This window comes from Lepidochelys kempii, chromosome 19 (assembly GCF_965140265.1).
Source record: "Lepidochelys kempii isolate rLepKem1 chromosome 19, rLepKem1.hap2, whole genome shotgun sequence".
In the NCBI taxonomy this organism is placed as follows: domain Eukaryota; kingdom Metazoa; phylum Chordata; order Testudines; family Cheloniidae; genus Lepidochelys; species Lepidochelys kempii.
The window spans coordinates 13,063,981-13,088,371 of NC_133274.1; the positions used below are offsets into that span (position 1 = coordinate 13,063,981).

Genomic DNA, 24,391 nt, shown 5'->3' on the forward strand with positions numbered 1-24,391 from the left:
CTCTTGTGATACGTAGTGTGCCTTGCTGTGCTCTTCTAATCAGTGTCTGGCTGCTCAAAATCAGACGCCAGGCGATTTGCCTCAACCTCCCACCCCGCCATAAACGTCCCCCCCTTACTCTCACAGATATTATGGAGCATACAGCAAGCAGCAATAACAATGGGAATGTTGGTTGCGCTGGGGTCTGACCAACAATGCCAGGGAGCTTTTAAACGTCCAAGGGCACAGTCTACCACCATTCTGCACTTGCTCAGCCTATAGTTTGAACTGCTCCTTACTACTGTCCAGGCTTTTTGAGCCATGGGAGCAAAGGGTAGGCTGGGGTAGGTGAAACTGCATGATGCTGCCGGTTGGGAGAGCAGCCTGAGGCAGAAGCCTGCAGCTCGCAGGAGAGCAGGATAGCAGAGATGCAGTGGAAGTGGTGGAGCGAGCAAAACACCATGGAGGAGGACGGCTTGCAGCCCTACTGCACCGTCTGCTGCAGAGTTGCAGCGGAAGCAGTGGAGCCATTCACCATTGATGCGAAGGCACCCAGGAGCTGCTGCTGCTGCGTGGCCGAGGCAAAAGAGCAGGAGCCCTGGAGCTGTTTCATGTGGAATGTGCGCCTGCAAGACTTCTTCACCAGTGACAAAGGACAGGAATATGATGCACCTAAAATCTAAAAAGGCCTGCACATTTCCCAGAGTCACTACCCTTGATAACAGAATGTCAATGATTGCATTGGCTACGTGGATCACAGCAGCCCTCACAGCAGACTTGCCCACAACAGCAGCGGTGACATGAGCTGAGTGGGCTCCCGCTTGCAGTGCTATGGCGTCTGTGCGGTTAACACAGGAAAAAGCAGCGAAACGATTGTCTGCCGTTGCTTTTATGGAGGGAGGGAGAGAGGGAGGGGCGACTGACAACATGTACCCAAAACCACCCGTGACAATGTTTTTGCCCCATCAGGCATTGGGAGCTCAACCCAGAATTCCAATGGGCAATGGAGACTGCGGGAACTGTGGGATGGCTACCCACAGTGCACCGCTCCAAAAGTCTACGCTAGCCATGGTACTGTGGATGCACTCCGCTGACTTAATGCGCTTAATGGGGACGCACGCAATCGACTGTATAAAACCGCTTCCAAAAAAATCGACTTCTATAAAATCGACCTAATTTCATAGTGTAGACATACCCTGAGTCACTCCTGCTGCCCGTCAAGGAGCCTGTTGCTGAGGCATTTCCAGCTGCTGTGCTCACCCTTTCCTCGGAGAGCCTGCCACCTGCACACAGCGCGGGACTGAGTGGCACCGGTAATGCCCACCACCAGAAGCCTGCAGCACAGGATGCAGGAGATGTTAGATAATAATTATAGCTCCTTGTCAGTGAATCTCAGTCCCTGATCCCCTCCTGCTTAATGTTCCTTCTACTCACTCCACTTCACTTCTGACCGGCAGCCTCCCTGCTATTCAAACGCTGGCTGCTGTGCCCCCACGACAGCTCTGCTGTTGCCCCTCAATCCCGACCTGCAGCCCCCTGCTATTCCAGCCCTTGCCCCCTGTAGTGGGGTGGCCACCCGCTCCTTCCTGGAAGGGCTTAAAACAGCCCTGGGAGAGGGCTGGGAGCCTTAGGCTGGGCTGATTGGGAGGCAGCCTCAGATGTGGCCACGCCCCAAACAGACCACAGCTGGCCCTTCTAAAAGGGCTGTGGGCCAGGCGCCCCCGAGAGAGACTCTCTAGCTTCTGAGAGGGAGGGACCTGGCTGCAGGGACCTAAGCAGAGTACCTGGATTGGAGCAGGGCTGGGGAAGGGGCTGAGGAGCTGGGGAGCTCCAGCTAGGAAAGCCCCAGGCTGCGGCCTAACATTAGGCCCAACAGGTACTGGGGTTGCAGGGGACAGCCCGAGGTTAGACTGAGGCAGCAGGTCCAAACCCAGCCTTGCCTGTGATGAGTGGCTCATACTGCAGTCTGCCCCAGGGCGTGGGGGCTAGCTGGTGACTGGCAGGAGCCTACGACTGAGGCGAGGTAGGGATAGGGGCTGAGGGGTTCCCCTGGGAGGGGGAGACCCTGCAAGTGAGGGGTTACTGCCAGGGGGCAGCACCCTGGCATACAAGGCGCACCGGGTCTGGGAGGGACACTGGCCTGCAGAGGGCGCTCCAAGCTTGGAAGTAGAGCTAATTTCCATGACACCAGCAGGAGGCGCTGCATGGGTGAGTTCCACACGCTTACACCCCCCATCTCTGTTGATGCCCCTCAATACCGACCTGCAGCCTCCTGCTATTCCAGCCCTTGACAGCTCCATGCTACATCCTCGCTTGGACCTAGGGTACCTCTCACCTCCCTTCACTTGCGACCTAAACAAGACCCAGGCGCCCTTTCGAGAAGGAGAAATGTTCCTTCTGAACGGAGCCAAGAACATTCATTTTGGAATGTGCACAGGAAATATGTTTTAAATAACTATTCGAATACAGCTCCCTCTGCACGAGGCGGCGTAATAGAGACCTCGCTGCATGGGACCCAGAAATGAGTCGTTATGGGGGGAGAGGGGGAGAGCTGGGTTTTCATTTCCCACCAGCTGCACTTTAAATTAAAGCATGTGGCTGAAGCAGGGGATTGCATTAAAGGCGATTGTAATTCACAGGGAGCAAGGATCCTGAAGGTATACTCCTGTGATTGATGACGCGGGGCCCGCAAATATCCTGCCTGCAATGAGATGCAGCCCGTTCTCCTAACATATATTTCCCCTCAACTGACTCTGCTCCTCCTCCTTTCACTTCCACAACCCGTGGTGTCCCTTGCTCACTGAGGGTCTGATTTGGGGGCACCAGGTTCCCTTGGTTTGGGGGGCGCTTGCCTGCGGGCAGTCTTGTGCAGGTGGCAACAGTCGGGTTGACAGCCTTGGTGAGGGAATCTCAGTGTATCTGTGGGTTGGGGGCAGCACAGGGTGAACTGCCCCGGTGCTGATCTGCCAGTGGGGCTCAGTCCAGGCTCGGCAGCCTGGGTAGTTCTTGGCCTTTCAAGGCAAGGGGACCAGGTAGAGCAGGCTGCAGGGTCGGCCGCTGTCTGACACTGAGAAGCTGGTGATAGCGAGGGCTATTCAAGGGGTGTGTGTGTGTGCGCACTGCCCTCTACTGGCTGGAACCACAACTGCTCAACCGTGTGTCATAGGCCCTGTATCACCCTTCTTTTGCTCATGTGGCCAAGGCTTGTGCTTTAAGGAGCACGAGGGGTGTCTCTTCTATTCCCCTGGATGTGCTGAATGGCTGCTGCGTAGCATAGTACCCTAAATGGCCCTGGCTGCATGATGTGATCATCAGGCAAATGGAGATTTTAGAGGCAATTCTGTAGTGGCCAGTGTGGAAAACATGCTGGGCTTTTGATGGACCCCAGCCACAGAGTCGGGCTCTGGATCTGCTCTTTGGAGGGGTTTGGGATTTGGTTCGGGCCCATCCTTAGCTGGCACCTGCAGAGACCTCGGGTGGGGAGGCAGCTCCCACTCAGGACCAGAGTTTCTCAGAACCATTTCTCCAGTACCCCATGGCTGCCTGTTTAGCAGGAAAGAACGGACGCTCTTCCTGCTGCAGCACTTTGGTCTGAGTGTCAGCCACCTTATGGTGCTGTGTGACTTAGGCCACGTCAAGCCCTGCCCGGCCTTGCAGAGGGAGAGCCTGCACCAGGCTGTCTGCACTGAAATCCACTGCGTGCAGAGCAACAGACTTGACCCAGAGCAGGTATAAGGTAGGGAGCCTTGCCTAGTAGTTAGAAAACACAGGAGTTAGTTAGGCATAGTTAGAAGACACAGGAGAGCTGCTTTCTGTTCCTGGCCATTGACTCACTGTGTGACTTTGGGCAAGTCACTTTGCAGTAGTGTGTGAGGGTAAATACCTTAAAGGATTGTGCAGAAGTTTTGAGATCTACTGATGAAAAGCACTAGGTAAGATACGAGATGGGTTTTATGATGATGATTTTATTGTTTGTAATATTTTCTTAATATAAACCTTACAAACACTTTCTATCTAGGAGACTTGTTTTAAGGAAACTAATGAGGAGAGAAAACAAAAACAGTCTCCCTGGGAGAGCACAGTGTGAGAGACTCACTCTGTAAGACTTTGCATCAGCCAATTACCTCTCATCCATGCTCGCTAACAGCTAGGTAGCTGGACTGCTTACTTCTGAAGGTGCAGAATAATTTGGTAATGGAAGGGTAGCCCAGTGGTTGAGGACATGGCCTGGGAGTCAGGATATGTTGGTTCCATTCCTAGCTTGGCTGCTGGTATGCTGTGTGACTTAGGCCACGTCACTGCTCTGTGCCTCAGTTTCCCCCGCTGTAAAATGAGGCTAGTGACAATTACCTTCCTTTGCCAGTCTCTTGGAGAGTTATAAAAACATGGTATTTCAGCACCTAACACCCCACCCAAGCTTAATATGGTTAATTTTTTGTGCGCAGTTATATTCAGGGCTTAAATTCAGCTGGAGCTGTCTGGGGGTGGAGGGGCTCCGGGAGAGACTCTGAGAATTTAAGCCCTGGTTATATTCCTGCTGCGCACGTGGCAGAGATTCATTTGGAGAAGATAAAGAAGCCAAAGGGGCCTGAATAACCACATGGCAGCTGTTGAGCGCGTGAGGGTGGAGATGAATGGTGGCCCAAGCTGGCCGTTCCTCATCTTGAATGATCCTGGTGTGTGGTGTGAATTCTCAGGAGCTAGTGCAAGGTGTAACGTGTCCTGCTGAGTACAGGATCCTGTTGCTAATTCCAGGGGAAAGTAAGAGGTGCGGTGAGCACAGGAGGGGCATGGTGGGGGCAGAGAGGGAGATGCAAGAAGGTTTCATGGGGTTCTGAGGAGCCCAGCAGTTGAAAGGCTGACTGTCTGTGGTCATTGGGTTTATTTATCCCCTCAGGGTGGGGATCTGGGCCGTGTTCCTGGAGGGGGAAAGGATCAGCCTTTGTAATCCTGATTCTGTCGAGATAGAATCGAGAGCCTTGAGAAATGGCTGGTCGGGGACTCCAGTTGAGCATATTAAGAGAAGGAGGAATGAATAGCACATGCTAGAAAGCAGGGCTGAGTGGGCTTCCTGCAGGCAGCTCTGCAGACGCCCCTCAGTCCTGACCCGCAGTCCCATTGCGACTCCAGTCCTGCACCTGAGAGAGAGGCTCAGGCACCTAACTTCTGAGCCGTGGCAGTCCCTGCTCTTCCAGTCCCAATTCTTCTCCCCCCTCCCCTCCTCCCCACACACCCCCAGGGCCGGATTAACTCTCCTGTGGGCCCCAGGCTATTAGATTTTGTGGGACCCAGAGTTTGTCCCAGTTTGGAGGATCCAAGTGGTGACTTGTTCAAGATGGGTGAGTTTTCTGATATAGGTGGGGGAATGGGGACAGTGAGGGAGCCGGTTGAGACCATCCAAACTCATTACATGTGTGGCCTCTCCTGGTTGGAGCCAGGATTAGAGAGAGCCGAAGGCCATAGGCTGGGATATTTTAACTAACCTTTCCTGTGCACGGTTCAGCTGTACGGATGGGGAAGATACCGGTGTCCTGGAGACCTCCCCTGCGCTGGGTTAGACAACATGGTCGTTAAAATGCCAGAGTGCTCTGCCTTCGTGCTCCTTCCCCTGTGTCTCTGACCTGCCCAGGCTCAGATGAGAGAGACAGTGTGATCCCAAACGAGAGACACATAGTTAGTCCTGGCCCTGCTAAAGTCTCTGAGCAGGACCGTGAATCACTCTGTGCCTCAGTTTCCTCTCTGTACAATGGGGATAATTAGGCTTCCTGTCTGTTCCAATTGTGAGATCTTTGGAGCAAGGGCCGTCTCTGACGTGGGTACGTACCGCACCTAGCACTGATCTCTGGTGGTGCCTCTGGGAGCTACAATACCGCCTAGTAGAGTGCTATCCCATTGTCGTCCTGTTGGGCCAGGCCAGCGTGGACTCCTCCCTGACCCCCTCCCCGAGTACACGAGCCCCTGGCGGTGCGTCCATCCTGCCCCTTACTAGCCCCATCGCTGCCATTCTTCAGCAGGGTCTGGCTTGTCTGGAAATGTCACTGGGTCGCGTCCTGACGCTGGCTGCGTACTGGCTCTCGAAGATTGCCTGAGCCTCTGTGAAAGGCCAGCGATTAAAAATTAATCAAGACTGCTAAAGGTCACCTGTGTTTTCTTTCCTGGCTGCTGTGCCTGCCGCGCTGTGCGGTGTCAGTGGGGGATGCATCGAGTGGACCTAGGGCAGCTGTCTTGGAGGGCTGGCTGCTTTGGGGCCTGTTCCTTGGCGTCGGGCATATGTCAGATGCCCGTGCGGGAGCCCCCTGCCCTGCCCTGCCCAGCCCAGCCCAGCCCGAGCCCTGATGCAGCACCCAGCATCAGAACAAAAAGCGCTCAGGTTGCGCTGAGGAACAGCTGCGGCGGCCGGGAGTGGAGCTGACCTCCCCACAAAGCAGAAGGAATTCAGACCTGTGGCTCCTTGTCCCCTGCTCTAACCACTAGACGTCTGCTCCCTTTCCCAGACCTGGCAATAGAACCCAGGAGTCCTGACCTTCATCCCCTCCTACGGTCTCTGCTCTGGCATCATTCCATTTGCTCTGGAGGTTTGGAGGCAGGCGGCTGGTTCCTCTTTGAGCCCTTTTGCTGTGGGTTAGGCTCTCTCTGGTGTCAGGGCAGCATCTCGGGCAGAGAGCGCATCCCCCTGGTGTATCTGAACCAAGCCTTCCGCTTCACCCTTCCGCTTTCCTGCCCCCCAAGTAGAACAAGCCCATGTCAGGATAATGGAGCCTGTGTTCAAATCCGTGACTGCGTCAAGCCCTTTAGCGCGGGAGCCTTTTAAAGGTGGCTCAATAAAAGAAAAGAGAAACCCATGGCACATTTCCCGTGGTGCATTAGGTTAAACTGAAAGGGTTTAAGTGTGTAATTAACTTTCAAGCATGAGGCCCAAAGACTAAACAGATCAAAAAGCACAAGGCAGACTCCTGGGCAGCCATCCATATTCCTAGTGTCTGTGCAGGATTTAATTAGGCTCTGTCATTTGCACAGGGTCGCTTGTTCTTTCTTTCTTTTCTTCCTCCTCTCTTCTCCTCCTTCATTTCTCCTCCGCTTTCCTCCCACTATCTGCCCCATGCCATCTTTCCTGCTGCCCCCTAGTATTTGGAACAGCTCTTCCCTGCTAACGCCTGCCCTCCACTCTTTCCACCCCTCCTGCCAACCCCGGCCTGGGGTTAAGCTTTCCCCGCTCTCCCCGCCTGGGACGTCTCTGCACTGGAACCCGCTGTCCCTTTCAGTTACTGCTGGGCTGGAGTCTCCTTATAATGCCTATCGAGGGGGGAATGGATGGGCCAGTGCCTCAGACACTGACCTAGTGGGGTGGTCTCAGATGAGTCGCTTCACCTTGCTTTGTGCCTCAGTTTCCCCATCTGTAAGGTGGGGTCGATAGTAGCTAAGAAGTTGTTTTTTTTCTAAGTTTTGCATTTCCTTCTCTGTTTCTGAAGGAAACCCAGGCAGCCAGGTGCACTGCTGAGTAAGGGGCTCACACTTGGGACTGACGTGACCTGGTGACCGTGGGACTGATGTGAGGTGTCGGCTGGAAACTGGGCCACAGCTCACCAGACAGTCAGTCCCTGCTGCGTCCACCGTGTGTCCTTCCAGCAGGTTCAGCGTACAGTGCATGGGCGGGCGTGTGTCTCGATTTAAACCGAAACCACAGTGACACTGTAAAGCTAACGGTGCAAGGTGCCTGGTTTATTGACTGCAGATCAAACATGCTCTGTACACCAGGAACTACTCGTTTCTCTGGTCACTGCCAGATCTGCAAACTCTTGGGACCTTTAGCTGGTGTGGGCATTCTCAGTCGTGGCATGTGGTCTGCAGGCACAGGACTGGGGTCCCCCAGCACGGAAAAGGGTGGGATTGAGCGTGGCAACTGGCACATGGGGGACAAATCTGTGGATGGGTGTTCTTCAGCCTTTCCCCGACTGTGACCCCTTGCTGCAGCAGAAAAAAGGTTTTGGGTCTTCCCCTATCTCACCAGAAAGAAAGGGAATCCCCCAGGCCGGGTCATGCTTCCCCTGGGAAGCCATGCTGTTGATGTCCAGGGAGGAATAGAATCCGGTTGCCTCTCCCCATTCTTAGTTGTCCTGACTCTGAAGGGTCAGGTCTGTCCTTGAAGAAAGAGCCTTTTTTACCCAGTCACTTGAAATAGCCATCTGGGTGTCCCACCGGCCGGTAATGCAAAGCTGGGAACGTCTGGAATCTGGCTGAGTCGCCACCCGACTCCATACGCTGCCAGTCTTGCAGTAAGACTAGGCCCGGGCATGGAATGCTGCTGTGTTGGGCACGTGCTGGCTTGTTCTTACCCCTGGGGCGCCCTGGCACTCCTTGCTCTGCTGCTTCTAACTTCCCGAGTCTGTCTTTCCTTCTTTCTTTCTTACTTACATTAACCCCCCAGTTTAGTCCTGCCCCCCCCGAGCATTATCCGGAGAGTAACCTGTTATTAACTGGGTGCACAGCCGCAGTGCCATGCCAAAGCACATGCTGGCCCTGCTGGGCTGACAACTTCGCATGCCAGCCTGCCCTGCTTACGTAGCACGTTGCTGGCAAACTGTGCTGGCCACTCCCCAGAGACCATTGGACAGTAGCGCTGGAATAACGACCTTGCAAAGCAAGCCTGGCTTTGAAAGAAGCAGGCAAGGAGGTGTGAGAGAGTTTGGAAGAGGTAAGGCACTGGCCTGGTATGTGGGAGTCGTGGCTTCCATTCCTGGCTCTGCTGCTGATTTCTTAGGCCCAGATCCTCATGTATTTAGGGGCCTAACTTCTGTTGTAATCAATAGGAGTGAGGCACCTAAATACCTTTGTGGATCTGGGCCTTAGTTTCTCCGTGCCTCAGTTTCCCAGCTGTGGAATGGAGATCAGGCTGCTTCTCTTCCTCCCAGTGGCGTGGTGCGGATGGGTTCAGTTCTGTCTGCCCAGGGATAGGGCCGGGCAGGTGCACAGGTAGCAATTTCTTCTGCTTGCCTGTGCCTGGGAGCGGCGCCGCGGTTCCTCTCATAGGGTTGGGGTTGCATGATGTCATTCCAGCTGGGGCCCTTGCCAGCCCCCTGCAATCTGGTGCTGCCTGAACAAGGCTATTAATAGAGCTTTTCCCCCTGCCCATGCAACCCTTCCAGGCCAATGTGCTGTCTGGGAAGGCAAGCTCAACTCAATGGGCAGAAACCTCCGTCTGAATTCTAGCAGCTCCAGTGGTTGAGCCATGGCCAGCAGGGACTGGCATGGCCCTTGGCAGCCAGTGCACGGATCCCACCCCTGGAGCATGCTACAAAATAAAGAGGCAACTCCGAGGTTGCCGTAACCTCCAGGAGCTGACCGGCCAACGCTCTGTACAGCCTGGCTCTTGGTCAATGGATGCAGTGCGCAGCTCACAGTGTTAATTTCCAGCCCTCTGGCCAAGTGATCAGTCCGTAGGCTAGGCAAGAGTCTGTATGGTTGTACATTGCATACAAGTTAATTGGCGTGGCCTGCTGGGTTGCCTTGTGGTTCGAGCTGTGATGTGGGAGGTCTTGGTAGAGTTCCCATGCAGGGCTCGCTCCAATGGGGTGGAGGGGAGGTAACGTGCATTTGGGGTTGCTCAACCACCATCCCAAATGTAACAAACCTCAGAGGAACTTGAGAGTCGCACCCTGGAACAGACTCATCATACAGCTCTGGGTGTCAGAATTGCCCGCTGCCTTTCTCAGCGTGTACGAGACATCCCTAAGTGCAGCAGAACCTCGTTTCACACTAGCGCTAAGGCTACGCATAAACCTTCTGCTAAACCAGGAGTCTGGATCATCCAGGCCTCCCTGTTATTGACCAGACAACTCCTGGAGCTACTAAACTCCACACGGGGGGAGCTACTTTGGGGGCAGGCTTGCATGGGAAGCGGACGGCCTGTAGAGTTTACGAGCTCTGGCAGGATAACCCCATAACCAGCCGTTGGGCAATCAGGTGCTTTCGATCAATGGGAGCATGGCGAATCGGAGTTCTCCCATGGCGGTTTGTCAGGAGCTCCCAGCTGATTTCACTGTGGCAGGTGCTCCAGTGGGTGAATGTGGCTATCCTGCCGTATTGCCCACCTGCTCGCTAGGGGGGAGTGTTAGGCTGCTCTCAACAGCTGGGGATCTTGGATGTTCATCTGAACAACAGGATTCAACCAATCAGTGAGCGTGGACTTGACCTGTAAATCTCACGAGAGCAGCCTTGAGCCCATCTGCATGTGGCCTCTATTGAAAGCACACACAGACATGTGCTAATGCACTCCCAGGACAGATGTTGTTCTAGCAAAGCTCCTGTAGACATCATGGGGATGTATAATGAAGAAAGACTGCTGCCTGGGTCTTTTGGTCCTCTGGGCTGGGTGAGATGCGCAAAATGGTGCTTAATGATTGTAATTTGGAAGGACAGGCCAGCATCTTCAACTCTGAAACCACTGGGGACTCCTCCAAACCGCCTGATACCTGCTCAGTCACGGTGTGGGGAAAGGAAACGATCGGTTCATCTCTCAACTGGTGTTTTACCCAACTGCTTCCCCTTCTGGTCAGGGTAACCAGCATCCTCGCTTGCTTAAGTACTGCAAAAGGAGAGCCGAGCGAGCGCAAGTCCAAGCATTTTGGATGGTGTGAGCACCCAGCATCTGAGGGTCTCAAAGCATTTTGTACATGAAATTGACAGGGCTTCCTGCTTGCCCAGTACATAGATGGATATAACTATCCCCATTGTACAGATGGGTACTTTGAACTCTGCATGGCAGGGCTGGCGGCAGAACCCAGGAGTCCTGGCTGCTCTGGTCACGAATGACTGGTGAAGCAGCGATTGCTGATGCTTCAGACCCAGGCAGACTAAAAGCCTTGATTTTTGAAAGCTCTGCTTAGAGCTGAGGTTTTCAGCCTATGAACCTGACCCTGGGCATGGCAGGGAACTGGGGACTGGGCTAATTCTATTTCTCTTTCCGTGGCTGATGGAAGATGATGACTTCTAAATAGCGGCCATGAGATCTATAGCTGGGACATTGGAATTCATCTGTTTTAATCTTAATTTTTACGGTGCTATCAGTCTTGCAGTGGAAAGAGGCCTGTAGGCCACGCCTGCTCTAGCAATCCACAGGGCATGGAGCAGTCTATGCAGCTCCTCCTGGCCCCTCTGCCCTTGAATCAGCCTTGACCTGAGAGGAGCAGCTGCTGAGATTGGAGGGAAGGTGGGATATTAATCAAAACGTCACCTTGACATTCTTCATGGCAGGGCCACAGAAATGCAACCAGCGCTGGGGTGGATGGAGCAGCCAACTTTTGCACAGTCTGATTTGGGTGAGGAACTTTGGTTGGTGCATAAGGGGAAAATAGTCTTCTTCTGTGCATAGTGCCACGGGACTTTAATGGTAATGCACCTGTAATATACCATGGGTGCATAATTATACACCCCCTCCAGGAGTGGGGATTGAACCTGGCACCTTTAATAACAAAAGCACAAGCCTTTTCTGCTTGAGTTAAAGGAGGGCTCCTTGAGCCGTGAGTAGCAGGCTGTAATAATGACTGGAACAAGCCATTAGGGGAGTTGTGATCACGTGCACTAGGCCAGTGCATTACAAAGAGAAGATAGGGGTTTAGGAAGTGGTCAGCAGGATTTAAAGGTTGCTGGATCACGCCAGATCTCCATTATGGTCTAGTAGCTTAGGTACTGGGCTGGGAATCAGGAGAGCTGGATTCTAATCCTGGCTCTTCCTCTCGTTTGCTGTATCACCTTGAGTGGATTTCAGTGTCTTGGTTTCCCTCTTTGTCCACTGCTGTCTGTTTACACTGTGAACCCTTTTCATAGAATATCAGGGCTGGAAGGGACTTCAGGAGGTCATCTAGTCCAAACCCCTGCTCAAAGCAGGACTAATCCCCAATTTTTGCCCCAGATCCCTAAATGGGCCCTCTCAAGGATTGAACTCACAATCCTGGGTTTAACAGGCCAATGCTCAAACCACTGAGCTATCTCTCCCCCCCCGCCCTTTGGGTAGCGACTGTCTCTTACTATATGCACGTACAGCGCTTAGCACAATGGGGCCCTGATTTAATTTGTGGTGGCCTTACTTGCTACTGTAGTACAAACAATTAGCTGGGTTTTTTTTAACCACTTTCCATTCCAGCAGCTGTGTAAGAGTTAATGGCCAAGCACCAAAGTGCAGCAGGCTGCTGTATCTCTCATGCTGTCTACCAGGGAAGCTGTTTTCAAGGCCGTGTGCATTTATGTACAAATTTGTTGGCAATACGGAGCATCCCACCCAGCCTAGCTTCATTTCAGCTATAGATCGGGGGAGAGGAAGAGAGAACAGGCCCACGCATAAAGAGCAATAACAATCAACCTGTCCAAGGAGGGGAGATTGATTGGCTCGGACAGCTGTGTATTAGCTGGCGAAATATCCATTCCACATAATTGCATTTTAAGCTTCCGCTGGTGACTAGCAAAAATTGTTTCATTATGGCAACATATTAGATGGAATGACAGGCTTTCACTGGCAATTTCTTGATCAGAGGTAAGCAGTTTCTAGGCAAGGATGTGAAAATGTTTCGATTTGGCTAATAGCAGCTTCTGTATCTTCAGAAGCAACTGGCAGAGGTGATGGTCCTCTTGGGGAGCCCAAACAAATAACCAAGCATCTTGGAGAGAGGAAAGAATGCTGCCTCACAGGAGGCAGGCAAAGCCTGCAATCACTATTTTTGCAGTGGGGAAACTGAGGTACAGAAAGTCTTGTGCGAAATTTCGCAAGGAGTCTGTGGTAGAGCGGGGAACTGAATGTTCATTTTCTGCAGCACAGTCTGGTGCATTAATCACTAGGCCATTCTTTCTCCCTGCAAAGCTAGGAGGGAAAAGCCCTGTTAATTCACCTAATCTGCCAGGTGTGCGGTGGCTTTTGAGATGGGGACATGGGCTGAGACTCAGCAGACTCATTTCACAAAGGTCATCAAACAGCTGTAAGGTGGTAACAAGCTTTGGTCTCCACTGCCCCAAGCTGGTGGGAAACTGGCACCCCAGAGGTGAGAGGCATGGCATGCTACTTGCCAACCAGCGCTGCTTGGGCTCTGCAGGGAGCTGTCATAAAACTTCCCCCCCTTTTGGGAAAACCAAGCACCGAGCCTGGGCTCTGACCCCACAGGCAGGGCGGGCGGCTGTTCTTTTCCAACGGCCCCTCCTCCAGTCTGGTCCTCTGCTTGTCGAGTGGTTCTGTGCTGACTGCTGTTAATTTAAATTACCTTCCGTGCCCAGGTTTCCCTTTGCTAAGACAGGATGAAGGAGCCAAACTCCGCTGGGGATGCAGGGGGGTACAGCAAGGACCCTGCTGGCAGTGGGTTTCCTCTTCATACTTAATAGTTCTTTCTTTCATCTGCTTTCGGGGGGTTCCCCTTTTTTTTTTCTCATTCTTTTTGTTTCTCTCTTTTGCTTTTCAGGGTTGCCAGCTTTGGCTCTCTTTATTGTGAGTCTTGATGGTTTTCCCAAAGCCCCCGTGCTTGGACTCATGTGATTTACAGCAACTTTCATTAAAAAAGAAAAAGTTGGTTTAGCCCGCATGGTTGCAGCGCAAAACTTTGAAAGCGTGGCCCAGAAAGGCTCAGGAACCAGAAGGCTTGGGGTCTTGTGGCTTAAAAATCATGAGGGTTTTTTTCTTCTTAATCGCTTGGTTTTCAGGGCCTGGCTCCTGAGCTTTGACGGCATGATGTAGACACTGCGGCGTGCTGTCCCCACCGTTAATACTGCTCAGAGGAGCAGCTAGATTTAATCAGAGAATTCAGAGGAGGTTTGCGGCTTCCCGTAGGTGCAGCAGCTTCCTAGTCTGTCTTAGCGGTCAGGGCAGCCCCAGGGAAAAGCGGTTACCCCTAGGGAGCAGGAAGGTGGCATTGACCCATGGAAAGTGGTGTAGCCAGCATGGAATTTGCCCTCCCCATCATTGCAGCTTGGCGCACTGGGAGACTCGAACTCCGTTCCTGTACAGTGCTGGCCAAGGGTCTGAGCACGGGCTTCTGTCCGGAGTAAAAGAAAATAGCGAACAAGCGCTCTGGAGTCGGGAGAGGAGGAGGGAAAGGGTCTGGGGGCTTGGAAATGTGGAGCAAGAGGGGACACGTGTGTGTGTGTGTTTACAGCTGTTGCTGGTTAACAGCAATCCTGATATTAACAACTTCCCAGTAATAGAAACGTTTTGCTGGAATCCCACCCCACTGACTTCAACACTGCTTATTGACAACTTTTTCATGCACTTTCCCTGGTTGAAGCCTCACAAACCTCCCTGTGGAGGTTTTAAGGATTCTAGTTAGCGTTGATTAGGCCCGCAGCCTCCCTGCCTAGCCACAGGCTTCCAGGACTCCAGGGAGAGGTACTGTGCACATCCCAGCGCTGTCTTCCCGGGCTGCAGCCCTGCAAGCCTGTCTTCCGCCTGTTGGCAACCTTCAGATGACATCAGTTTTGCTAATGAGCAGAATCTACTGGCTATGTATTTTTCCTTTAAAACTGTACCAGCAAGCCAGGGGAGGGGAGGCCTGGGGAAGGTTCTAAGTAGAAGCTCTACATTGAAGCAGGGCCATTAGCCTTAGGGATAATCCTGATATCCCAGAGCTCCTTGTTCAGTGTTAGAAGAAGGCGACATTCCCCATTGTCTCATAACAGGAAAATGAGGCAGCATCTAACATAGTGGTGCTGGAGGGACGGTGAACAAGGGCAGGCAATGGGAATCTGCCCTTCGAGATGGTGTCTGCCAGCGTCCGCCGTCTCTGTGTGGTGGAAGTGCCCTCGGGTGGGTGGTGGCCCAGGCATGCTGTGGTGCAGCGCCCCGGGGATACACAGAAAACTCATTAAGAGCTTCTCTCCAAAGTGCTGCCTTCCCAGAGCTGCTTACATGCAAATCCATCTCCTGGCAAGGCCCAGTGCGAGAGCTGTGTTCATTTTCTACCTTTGGTGCATTAACAAAACACACATGGGGTTAAAAGCAGAATGGGGGCAGTGGGAGAAAGTGGCAGAACCTGCCCTTATCTGCATTTTATATTTTCATGCCCCTCCTGCCTGTTCTCTAGAACAAGCCCTGAAAGAGCGTAAATCCCAGACTGTTAAAATGTTCAGAATGCGGTGGGCCAGATTCTGGTCTCAGTTACCCTGCAGAACCTGGCTCCCCAGGCATTGCCCTGTGCTAATTTACTGGCTGGGCTGCAAATGTGCCCCCTTTGTAAGGGCACTAAATAGGGAAACACGTATTGGGACAGGCAAGTGTGTGTTATCCCACCTGAAAACTCTTCTCCTCCTCCTCGTTATGCCCCAGCTGCTATTTCCTGCATAGCTTTGGCTGTAAAGTATTTCTTCACACAACACAGTCAACCTGTGGAACTCTTTGCCAAAGGACACTGTGAAGGCCAAAAGTATAACTGGGTTCAAAAAAGAATTAGATAAGTTCCTGGAGGATGGATCCATCCATGGCAGTTAGCCAAGATGGTCAGGGATGCAGTCCCATGCTGTGGGCTTCCCTAAATCTCTGGCTGCTGGAAGCTGGGACTGGATGACAGGGGATGGATCACTCGATAAATTGTCCTGTTCTGTTCATTCCCTCTGAAGCATCTGGCACCGTGGGAAAGCAGGATACCGGGCTAGATGGAACATTGGTTTGGCCCAGTATGGCCGTTCTTATGTGACATCACCAGTTCCCACAGTATAACTTGGGTGCAAAGTCTTACAGATAATTTCCACTGAATGCATCCGATGAAGTGATCTGTAGCTCACGAAAGCTTATGCTCAAATAAATTTGTTAGTCTCTAAGGTGCCACAAGTCCTCCTTTTCTTTTTTAGATAATTTCTTAGTTGCTCTCAAGCTGGTGCAGTAAAAGCGGGAAGATCTGAAAACGCTTGTAGGGTCTAGTACCTGGCTGGATGCAGGATACACCACAGTTAAGCTTGAAAACTGTTGCAGTGGGGAGAAGAGTGGGGAAGGTTGATTCTGACAAATAGTCAAAGAAATGGTTCTACCTGTCCACTGTCACCAACATAAACTGCAAAGTAACTGTTAGATTTCACTGTTCTTTATTTCTTTCAATTGATGCTTAGACTGGAAAAACCTTGGGGCGGGGATTGTCTTTTTGTTCTTTTTGTACAGCCAGCACCTAGGTATTTTTGTAATCTGATGGTTTTAAGCAAATCTCATAACTTGTGGGCTCCTGATTCGTGCTTTTATTTTTAACACGTGGGGATGGCAATAATGTGTTCAGATGCAGGATTTTTGTAGGGAAGATGGAGGCATTGAGGCCTCCAATTCAATCTCCAAACACCGCCCACCCCAAATTTCCTTTAAGGATTCTAGTTAGCATTGATTAGCGGGCAAGTTCCTGTTCCAAGTAGTACTATAATCAGAATTGCCACTAGAGGGCACGCCAAACCTGGTGCACCTATTGCAGCCGCATTCCGTTACATGAAGTCGTGAGTTTCATCCTCCAGACTGCACCTGTGTCTGGCACCTTGGCTCTAGTTCTTGTAACAACCTGTTTTTAAATAAATGTTTTGATAAAAACTTGCGAGCATAACAAAGCTACCTGCTGCCGCTCACGCGGAGAAGGGCAGCTGGCTGGCCGTGGAGTTCAGCTGTGGGAGGGCTGTGTTTGTATTTCAGTGGTTCTTCAAACGACCTCTTTGTGCATCTCATGCTGATGTTCCTAACAGGCAAACAACATAAAGCTTGAGCCTCGGTGGGGAATCACTCCAAAATGGGATGGCCTGGAACTGCCAGACTGGCCACGCGACCCACTGTCCTGTCTCTGATGGTGGCCAGCAGAAGATGTGTCAGAGGCAGGTGTAAGAAGAATGCTACCATAACAGCTGTGGGGTAATCTGTCCCACCCTCCCATGGGTTGAATTGTGGTCGCTAGCAGAGATGGGTTTAAACCTTGAGCACAAGGTTTAATCCCTTCCAGAACTGGGATTAGTCCTGGTAACTCTGCATCTTCCTGGCCCTTCTCTGAACCCCTAGTGGGTGTAAAATGCGGCTGGAAACATCAAAGAAAAGCCTGCACCTCCTCCCAAAGTATTTCCACTTCTAATCCCCTTGGGAATGCGTGTGTTTGGGGAACGGGATTTCAGTATTTTGTACCCTCACCAAGCTTCAGTCCGTGCTCAGCTTCACGAATGAGGGGGCGGCTGCCTCGCTCCAGCATGCTGATATTTTATCTGCTTCTCTCACGGCTCCTCCTCCCCCTTTCCTTTCTAAGCCAAACTGCACTAAGTGTGTCCGTCTCATCGGAGGCTGAGCTCGCTTTTGAGAGTGCGGGGAGGAACTCTGGGGAGTAAGCAGTGCACGCACCGTCAACCCTTTCCTCTCCCTGTGGCCCCGGCCCCTCGTTTGTGGCTGTGCTCGCGTTTGTTCTTGTAAGTGAAGCAGGGCCTGCTTTGGCCTGGATGCGACGAGAGAACTGCCATGAAAACTCAGCTTGCTGTTGGTCACCCAGCAGGTGCCATTACTGCCTCTGTATTACTCCTGGTAGGCAGGCTCTGTGCACCTGGAGGTACTGGCTTTTGGGTGGGATGTGAAGCTGAGACCCTGGTGAGTGCTGAGACACCATGGTCCTGTAGGGGAAATCAAGGCCTGAATTAGGTATCCTGATGTCATGCAATTCCCAATAAATCCCTCCTGGAAGTTTCCCTGGACTATAGTCCCATCTTCACTTCCTGCCCTAAACTGGTGGGGACAATGTTGCTGTGGGTTGTTTAAGCAGCTGCCATGCTACACCCCTAAGGTGGCTGCATTGTAGTGGCAGGCGAAGCCATTCCTCGTATGTACTGCGTGCTATTTAGAAAGTGCTTTGGGGGGTCTTTTGGGATGACACATACCCAGGCATTTTAAGGAGACTAATCAATGTTGCACTCATGCATTTAAAAAAGTGATTCTTTTATTATTCCTGTATTGGCTGGCACAAGGGGAGAGCCTGGTGTAGCTTCAAAGAACTGCCAGCTGGATTAATGTGCTGATGCGTGTGCTGCCTCACCCCTTTAGCCAGGCCCTTAAATCAGGTGGGAGGTGTGGACAGCAGCCTGCCCATGTGGCAGGCACCCACTCCAGCGCACTGGGACCCACTTTCTGTTCATTTCTTGTATTAAATGAGCTGTGGGTGCAGGCAGGCACCCTGTCCATTTGTCAGCACTGAATATTGCTTTGCCTTTGGGTGGGTGCAGATCCAGCAGCACTGGGTGGGACAGAGCCTTTTGGTGGCCTTGGGGAGACCTGTGTGCAACACAACTGTGTCTGCTCTGGGTCCATGGAGCCCTCCTTGCTCCCTGCGGTTGGAGGAGCCTGACTGCAGGGGAATTTGTGTCTAACAGGAGTGTGATCCTGCAGTTCAGGGCCCCCTGCTGCATAGGGGGCAGGGAGCACTCCTCTTCCTGGCAAGGCAATCCAGTGTGGTTTTCCTTATTATACTGACTTGCCCCGGGTCGCCCATCAGGCCAGAGCCTGGACTAGAACCCAAATCTCCTGACTCGTAGCCCAGTGTCCTAGCCACTAGGCCTCATAGAATCATAGAATATCAGGGTTGGAAGGGACCTCAGGAGGTCATCTAGTCCAACCCCCTGCTCAAAAGTAGGACCAATCCCCAATTAAATCATCCCAGCCAGGGCTTTGTCAAGCCTGACCTTAAAAACTTCTAAGGAAGGAGATTCCACCACCTTCCTAGGCAACGCATTCCAGTGTTTCACCACCCTCCTAGTGAAGAAGTTTTTCCTAATATCCAATCTAAACCTCCCCCACTGCAACTTGAGACCATTACTCCTTGTCCTGTCCTCTTCTACCACTGAGAATAGTCTAGAACCATCCTCTCTGGAACCACCTCTCAGGTAGTTGAAAGCAGCTATCAAATCCTGCCTCGTTCTTCTCTTCCGCAGACTAAACAATCCCAGTTCCCTCAGCCTCTCCTCATAAGTCACGTGTTCCAGTCCCCTAATCATTTTTGTTGCCCTTCGCTGGACTCTTTCCAATTTATCCACATCCTTCTTGTAGTATGGGGCCCAAAACTGGACACAGTACTCCAGATGAGGCCTCACCAATGTCGAATAGAGTGGGACAATCACGTCCCTCAATCTGCTCGCTATGCCCCTACTTATACATCCCAAAATGCCATTGGCCTTCTTGGCAACAAGGGCACACTGCTGACTCATATCCAGCTTCTCGTCCACATTGTCTTCCCTAGTCCTATGAGGGAAGATTTTGTTTATCTTAAGTCAGCTGAGACCAGGTTTAACTCAACTGCAGATAGCCGATCTTACACCACAAAGCCTTTTGTACTGGCTTTCTACATTGGTTTAGACATGGATGTAAATGAATTATACCATTAGTATGCCATTAGTATTAGCAGGAGTGTTGTAAGCAAGACATGAGAAGTAAATCTTCTGCTCAACTCTGCGCTGATTAGGCCTCAACTGGAGTATTGTGTCCAGTTCTGGACACCACATGTCAGGAAGGATGCGGACAAGTTGGAGAAAGTCCAGAGAAGAGCAACCAAAACATGACCTCTGAGGGAAGAGGGGAAAAAACTGGGTTTGTTTAGTCTGGAGAAGAGAAGACAGAGAGGGGACACGATAACAGTTTTCAAGTACATAAAAGGTGGTTACAAGAAGGAGGGAGAAGAATTGTTCTTGTTAACCTCTGAGGATAGGCCAAGAAGCAATGGGCTTAAATTGCAGCAAGGTTGGACATTAGGAAAAACTTCCTGTCAGGGTGGGTAACCACTGGAATAAATTGCCTAGGGGAGGTGGTGGAATCTCCATCATTGGAGATTTTTAAGAGCAGGTTAGACAAACACCTGTCAGGGATAGTCTAGATAATACTTAGTTCTGCCATAAGTGCAGGGGACTGGTCTAGTTGACCTCTTGAGGTCCCTTCCAGTTCTAAGATTCTCTGCCAGTTACACTGAGGTTAGGTACAAAGAGTGGAAAGCCGCCCCTCCCCCAGGAGTTACCAATCTAACTAGAGAGAGGCTGGGAGAGGAAACTGAGGTACAGAGAGGGGACAGGACTTGCCCAAGTTGGATAGTGGCAGAGCTGAGAGTAGCCCCAGATCTCCCAAGTCCTAGTCTGGGGCCCTGCTCACTGGACCAAGCCACCTCTGTGGTGGAGCGTCTAGTTAGCCGGTGGGATGGGAACTTTGGCAGAGCCTTGTGGTGGCCTTTGGCAAAGGCTGGTTCAGGGTGGATCGACACGAGTTGTTCTCTGTGGTGGAGTTGGAGGAATAGCTCAGGGCCCTGGGCATACCCAGGCTGGTTTTGGAGCTGCTGCAGCCCAGCTGCTGCTGAGTATCCAGCCACCCACCACGGCGCACAGAGAGGTGGAGTTCAACTGGGTGCAGAGGTGTGTATGTGTGGGTGGTCGGAGCTACCTTTGTATAGGGGAGACTGCGCCTCAAGGAGTTGGGGTGTCGGTGCATCTGTGTGTGTTGGGGGATAGCGTGTGAGTGAGTATTGAGGGGCCGTGTATATGCATGTGAGGTGTGGGGCTCATGGGTGCCTGTTTGAGGGGAGTGCCCTTGTCTGTGAGTGCCAGGGGCGAGCTGTGTGGGCGCTGGGGTGCTGGCACGTGGTGGAATGAGCATGCCACCATGCTCACTGGCGTGTGTGGGAAGAGCAGCATGTGTGCACACACAAAGCGTGCACACAGCAGCCAGCACCCATCAATAGGCTCTTGGCTGGAAGGGGCTGCTCCCTGTCTGCATGTGGGGGCAGGCCGGGCCTGTGGTTGTGAACCCACTGCTCCCTGCTTAAGGAGTAGGGAAATCCACTCCGGGGCATTAGTGGTGCCAAGCCCCGTGCTCTGGCCCGCATGTCCCACAGGCTGTAGAGCCATCCTGGTACTTGCCTGGGTAGCAATTTCCATGCTAGGCCCTAGTGAAGCTGCTAATTGACTGAGCACAGATTCCTGAGCCCCGGTGAGAACTGGCTGATGTAATTTGTGGAAAAATAGGAAAAAGCGAATGAAATAATAAAAAGGGCTGGGCAGAGCCTGAACACCGGCCTATTTATGGGGTATTTGCCTTTGTTCTTTGTGCTTGCTCAGGGGTTTCTTAATGGGCTGCTCTGCTCAGCCCAGGGGGTCGGTATTAATTATTACCGAAGCCTTAGCCTGCGTCTAATCTGTGGCTTTAATGGAACAATAGGTCAGTGTTTAACAAGCCAAGCTGTACCAGTTACATGCTGTACAAAATCAAATCCCCAGCTCCTTTTTTGGTTTGGCTGGTGCACAGATGACTGAACATAAAAGCACCCCGGGTCCCGGCCATGGGGGAAGTATTCATAGGATGAGACATCAGAGCGCCATCCTTCTGCAGGCTGGAGGGGGGTGGGAGGCTAGGGACTGCGCTCGGCTATATCAGACGGAATCACAAAGCTGGTTTACCTTGCGTATGCGCCGGTGTTTCTGGGCATTTTCTAACCAGGCTTGCTGGCATTAGCTATGCTCAGTCAAGTGCCTTTCCCCGCTCTGCAGTCGAGGGAGCCAGTGGGGTGCAGTGTTCAGTGTTCAGCAGCAGGACACCTGGTTTCTAGCCTGACTTTTCTGCTTTATTTTGCTCTCTGTAAAGCCCTTTCGAGAAGTTTGGGACCCCTCCCCCCATTTTGCCTTCTGCCAACGTTACCCTTTTGGCAAACCCTATTCCTTCCTTCTGCCCCATTAGCGCTATGCACGGAGCTGTACGTCATTCCATTGAGATAAGATTATGACCATTGTTGTCTTTCACTTTAAAATGCTGGGGGCCAGCGGCTGTGAGTGACAGCTGGCCTTGCAGCGATAGGGATGTGGGCGGGTAGCTGAGGTGTTTGCACTTGAGACTGGCTCTGATCACCCTACCCCTGAACTTTGGAGTGGGGTGAGAATTCAGATCCACATTTTGTGGCTGTCCCCTATGTCTATAATACCCAATCAAACTGCTCCCAGATAATCTCAGCATCCTGGAACTCTGCTGCAGGTGTGGACCCAAACCTGCTCTGGATCCAAACGTGATCGGTGCTGTCTCTACATTCCTCCCCATGTGTGAACTGCAGTGATCATACAGCTGCGCGATGCAGAACGTCGGTCCAAGAGGTGTCTTTGTTCCCAAAGCTGGCAGGGGTTCACCAGGCATGCAACCTGCCTTCCCTTCCAGCCTCACAGGCGGTTCATTATTTTCTAAGGCTGGTTGATTAGATATGAAACATAACCAATCAGCAAGGGGATCATGACCCCGTCTGCCCCCGAAGACTGCCATTCCCATGTCTGTGTTTCATCCTGGCTGTATTTGGTACTAAACGTCTCATTCCGTGTCTGTTGCTTTCTGGTCACCCGGCTGCCGTTTTATGCTGCATTTAAAACAGACTCCTCATAACCATCACTTTATTCCCCTCTGAACTGCACGTGTCCGGGATAGAACAGCTTAAATATCGTCCCCGAAAACCACTGGCAGCTCCCTGGGGACAAACAGCAATGCCAGGCTCTGAGTTTAGCTGCATCATCCTTGTTGGTGCTTCCTTGCAGGCAAGAGGGATGGGGCCCCATCGCAGCTGATGAGGACTGGGTCTGAATGTGTGCTAGGGACTGAAGGGTAGGCCAAGCCAGGTGCCGATCACCTGTGTTAGTTCTGGTGTAATGCTTTACCCTAACGTGGCCTGGGCTGCCTCGCCTCGCCACATGGGGTCCCCCTATGGTCTGCATTAGAATAAGCCCCCATAGGAGGAGTAGCTGCCTACATCCTGTATGTGTGCATATCCTGTATTCCCTGCCCCTCCTCTCCTGATGGAGGATAGCTGCTCTGGAGGATGCTGGAGGGCTGGAGCAGCATCCATCCTGATTGATCCCTGCCTGGGTGTGAACAGGAGAGCTGACCTTACCACTGGGGCCTTGCCCAGCTCTGTGCCGCCTCCCTCCCTGGCCCTGTAGTTCCGCTGCTGTGGGGTCAAGAAATAACCTGGCTATCTCCATTTAAAAATCCATCTTTCTGCACGGTGTCTCATTTTTTCAGGGCCTGTAGGAGGGCAAGGCAGGCTCAGTGCCACCAATGCAAAGCTTAAATGATCCAGGTTTTCCAGCTGCTGCCTTCTGAATAATCTTCTCAGTGCCCCTGTCAGCCCCAGGTCCCCTTCAGACGTGGGACTGGGCTAGGGAACGATGGGCATTATTCTGGGCTTGCTTGTGGGGAGCTTAAAGGGGAGAAGGTGGCTTTAGAAAGAGGGGAGGCCTCTGTCCGCTGAGGTGTTTGTGTTGTGTTGGGATCTGTGTGTGTGTGTAGGTCTGTGTCTGCTGGGGAGTGGGGGTGTGGGTGTGTGTGTGTGTGTGCGCGCGCATGTTGGGATCTGTGTGTAGTATTAGCTGCAAGACCTGCCCTGTGAAGTCCGGGGAGTGGAGATTCGCACGTCAGCCTGCTGTTATGTCTAGGGTTAGAAGTCAAGTCCTGTCAGGGTGAGGAAGTGTCAGTTCTCCTACCGTAGCCCTGCCCTGGGGGGTCTGCCTGCCTCATGCCATCTGAGAGGGGGGCTGGCAGGTAGTTTCAGCCAGGCATGAAGTTTTTTCCTTTCTCTCACCTGGGCCCGTTGGCACTTTTGCTGCTGTCCCGTTGCGGCCAAGCTTGCTGCATTTCCCATGGCACTGACTCTCTCTCTCTCTCTCTCCCCCTCTCCCCACGGCAGCCGGCTGCACCTTCGAGGAAGATGTGGATTTAAACCAGTGTGAGTACAGTCAACGGGAGGACGACGACTTTCAGTGGGAGCTAATCCGGAGCTATGTCATGCCTCACCTGACCTCTGACCTTCCTCATGGTGAGTCATCTTCTCCCATCCCCCAGATCTCCCATTAACACCTCCCAGTCTGAGCCCCTCTGAACTTTCCACAGGTCAGACCTATGGGATCCCCTCCTGCCCAAACACAGAGCAGGCCACCTCCTCCCCACTGGCTCCCGCAGTTGCTAGGAGCAGATCCGCAGTACGGAGTCTGTCGAGGCAGCAGCCCGTCTATTCTCAGAGTTGTTGCAGCTTGTTACAGAGGAGACACCCATGCTGTGCTCTCTCTGGAAGACAGTACCTTGTTTCTTTCTTATGTGCAGTTTTCTTGATGCCATTTTAGCATGAAATTATACTTTGTGTGTGTGTGTGAGAGACTAATGCTTAGCTGAAACCCTCCAAGAGAGAAAGATACAGGTGCTAAGTGACATAAGTTTAGCTGTGCTTTGATCATTGAAGATCTTGCAAGCAGTATTTTTTTCCCCTCGTTGTCTTAGATAAAAGGCCCTGTCCCGTAACTCCCGCTCATGCGGTGCGCACAAGGGCACATGCCTGCGTGTGGTGGGGAGGGAGAATGGGCCAAGTGCAGCGTCCTGGAGTAACAAAGCTGCAATGCTGCTCTTCCCATCTTTGGATCAGGTCCGGGCTGTGGCCAGCAGGTGTGCAGG

At 52.2% G+C, this 24,391-nt stretch overlaps 1 protein-coding gene across 16 annotated transcripts in view; it reads left to right on the plus strand.

Moving 5' to 3' along the window:
* The window catches only part of PTPRU (protein tyrosine phosphatase receptor type U), a 320,906-nt gene that overhangs the window by 82,268 nt on the left and 214,247 nt on the right, over nucleotides 1–24,391 (plus strand). For all 16 annotated transcript variants that reach the window (XM_073317468.1, XM_073317470.1, XM_073317476.1 and 13 more), the window contains exon 2: nucleotides 23,634–23,762. In XM_073317468.1, the coding sequence (XP_073173569.1) occupies nucleotides 23,634–23,762 (129 nt within the window). The remainder of the gene's footprint in view (nucleotides 1–23,633; nucleotides 23,763–24,391) is intronic.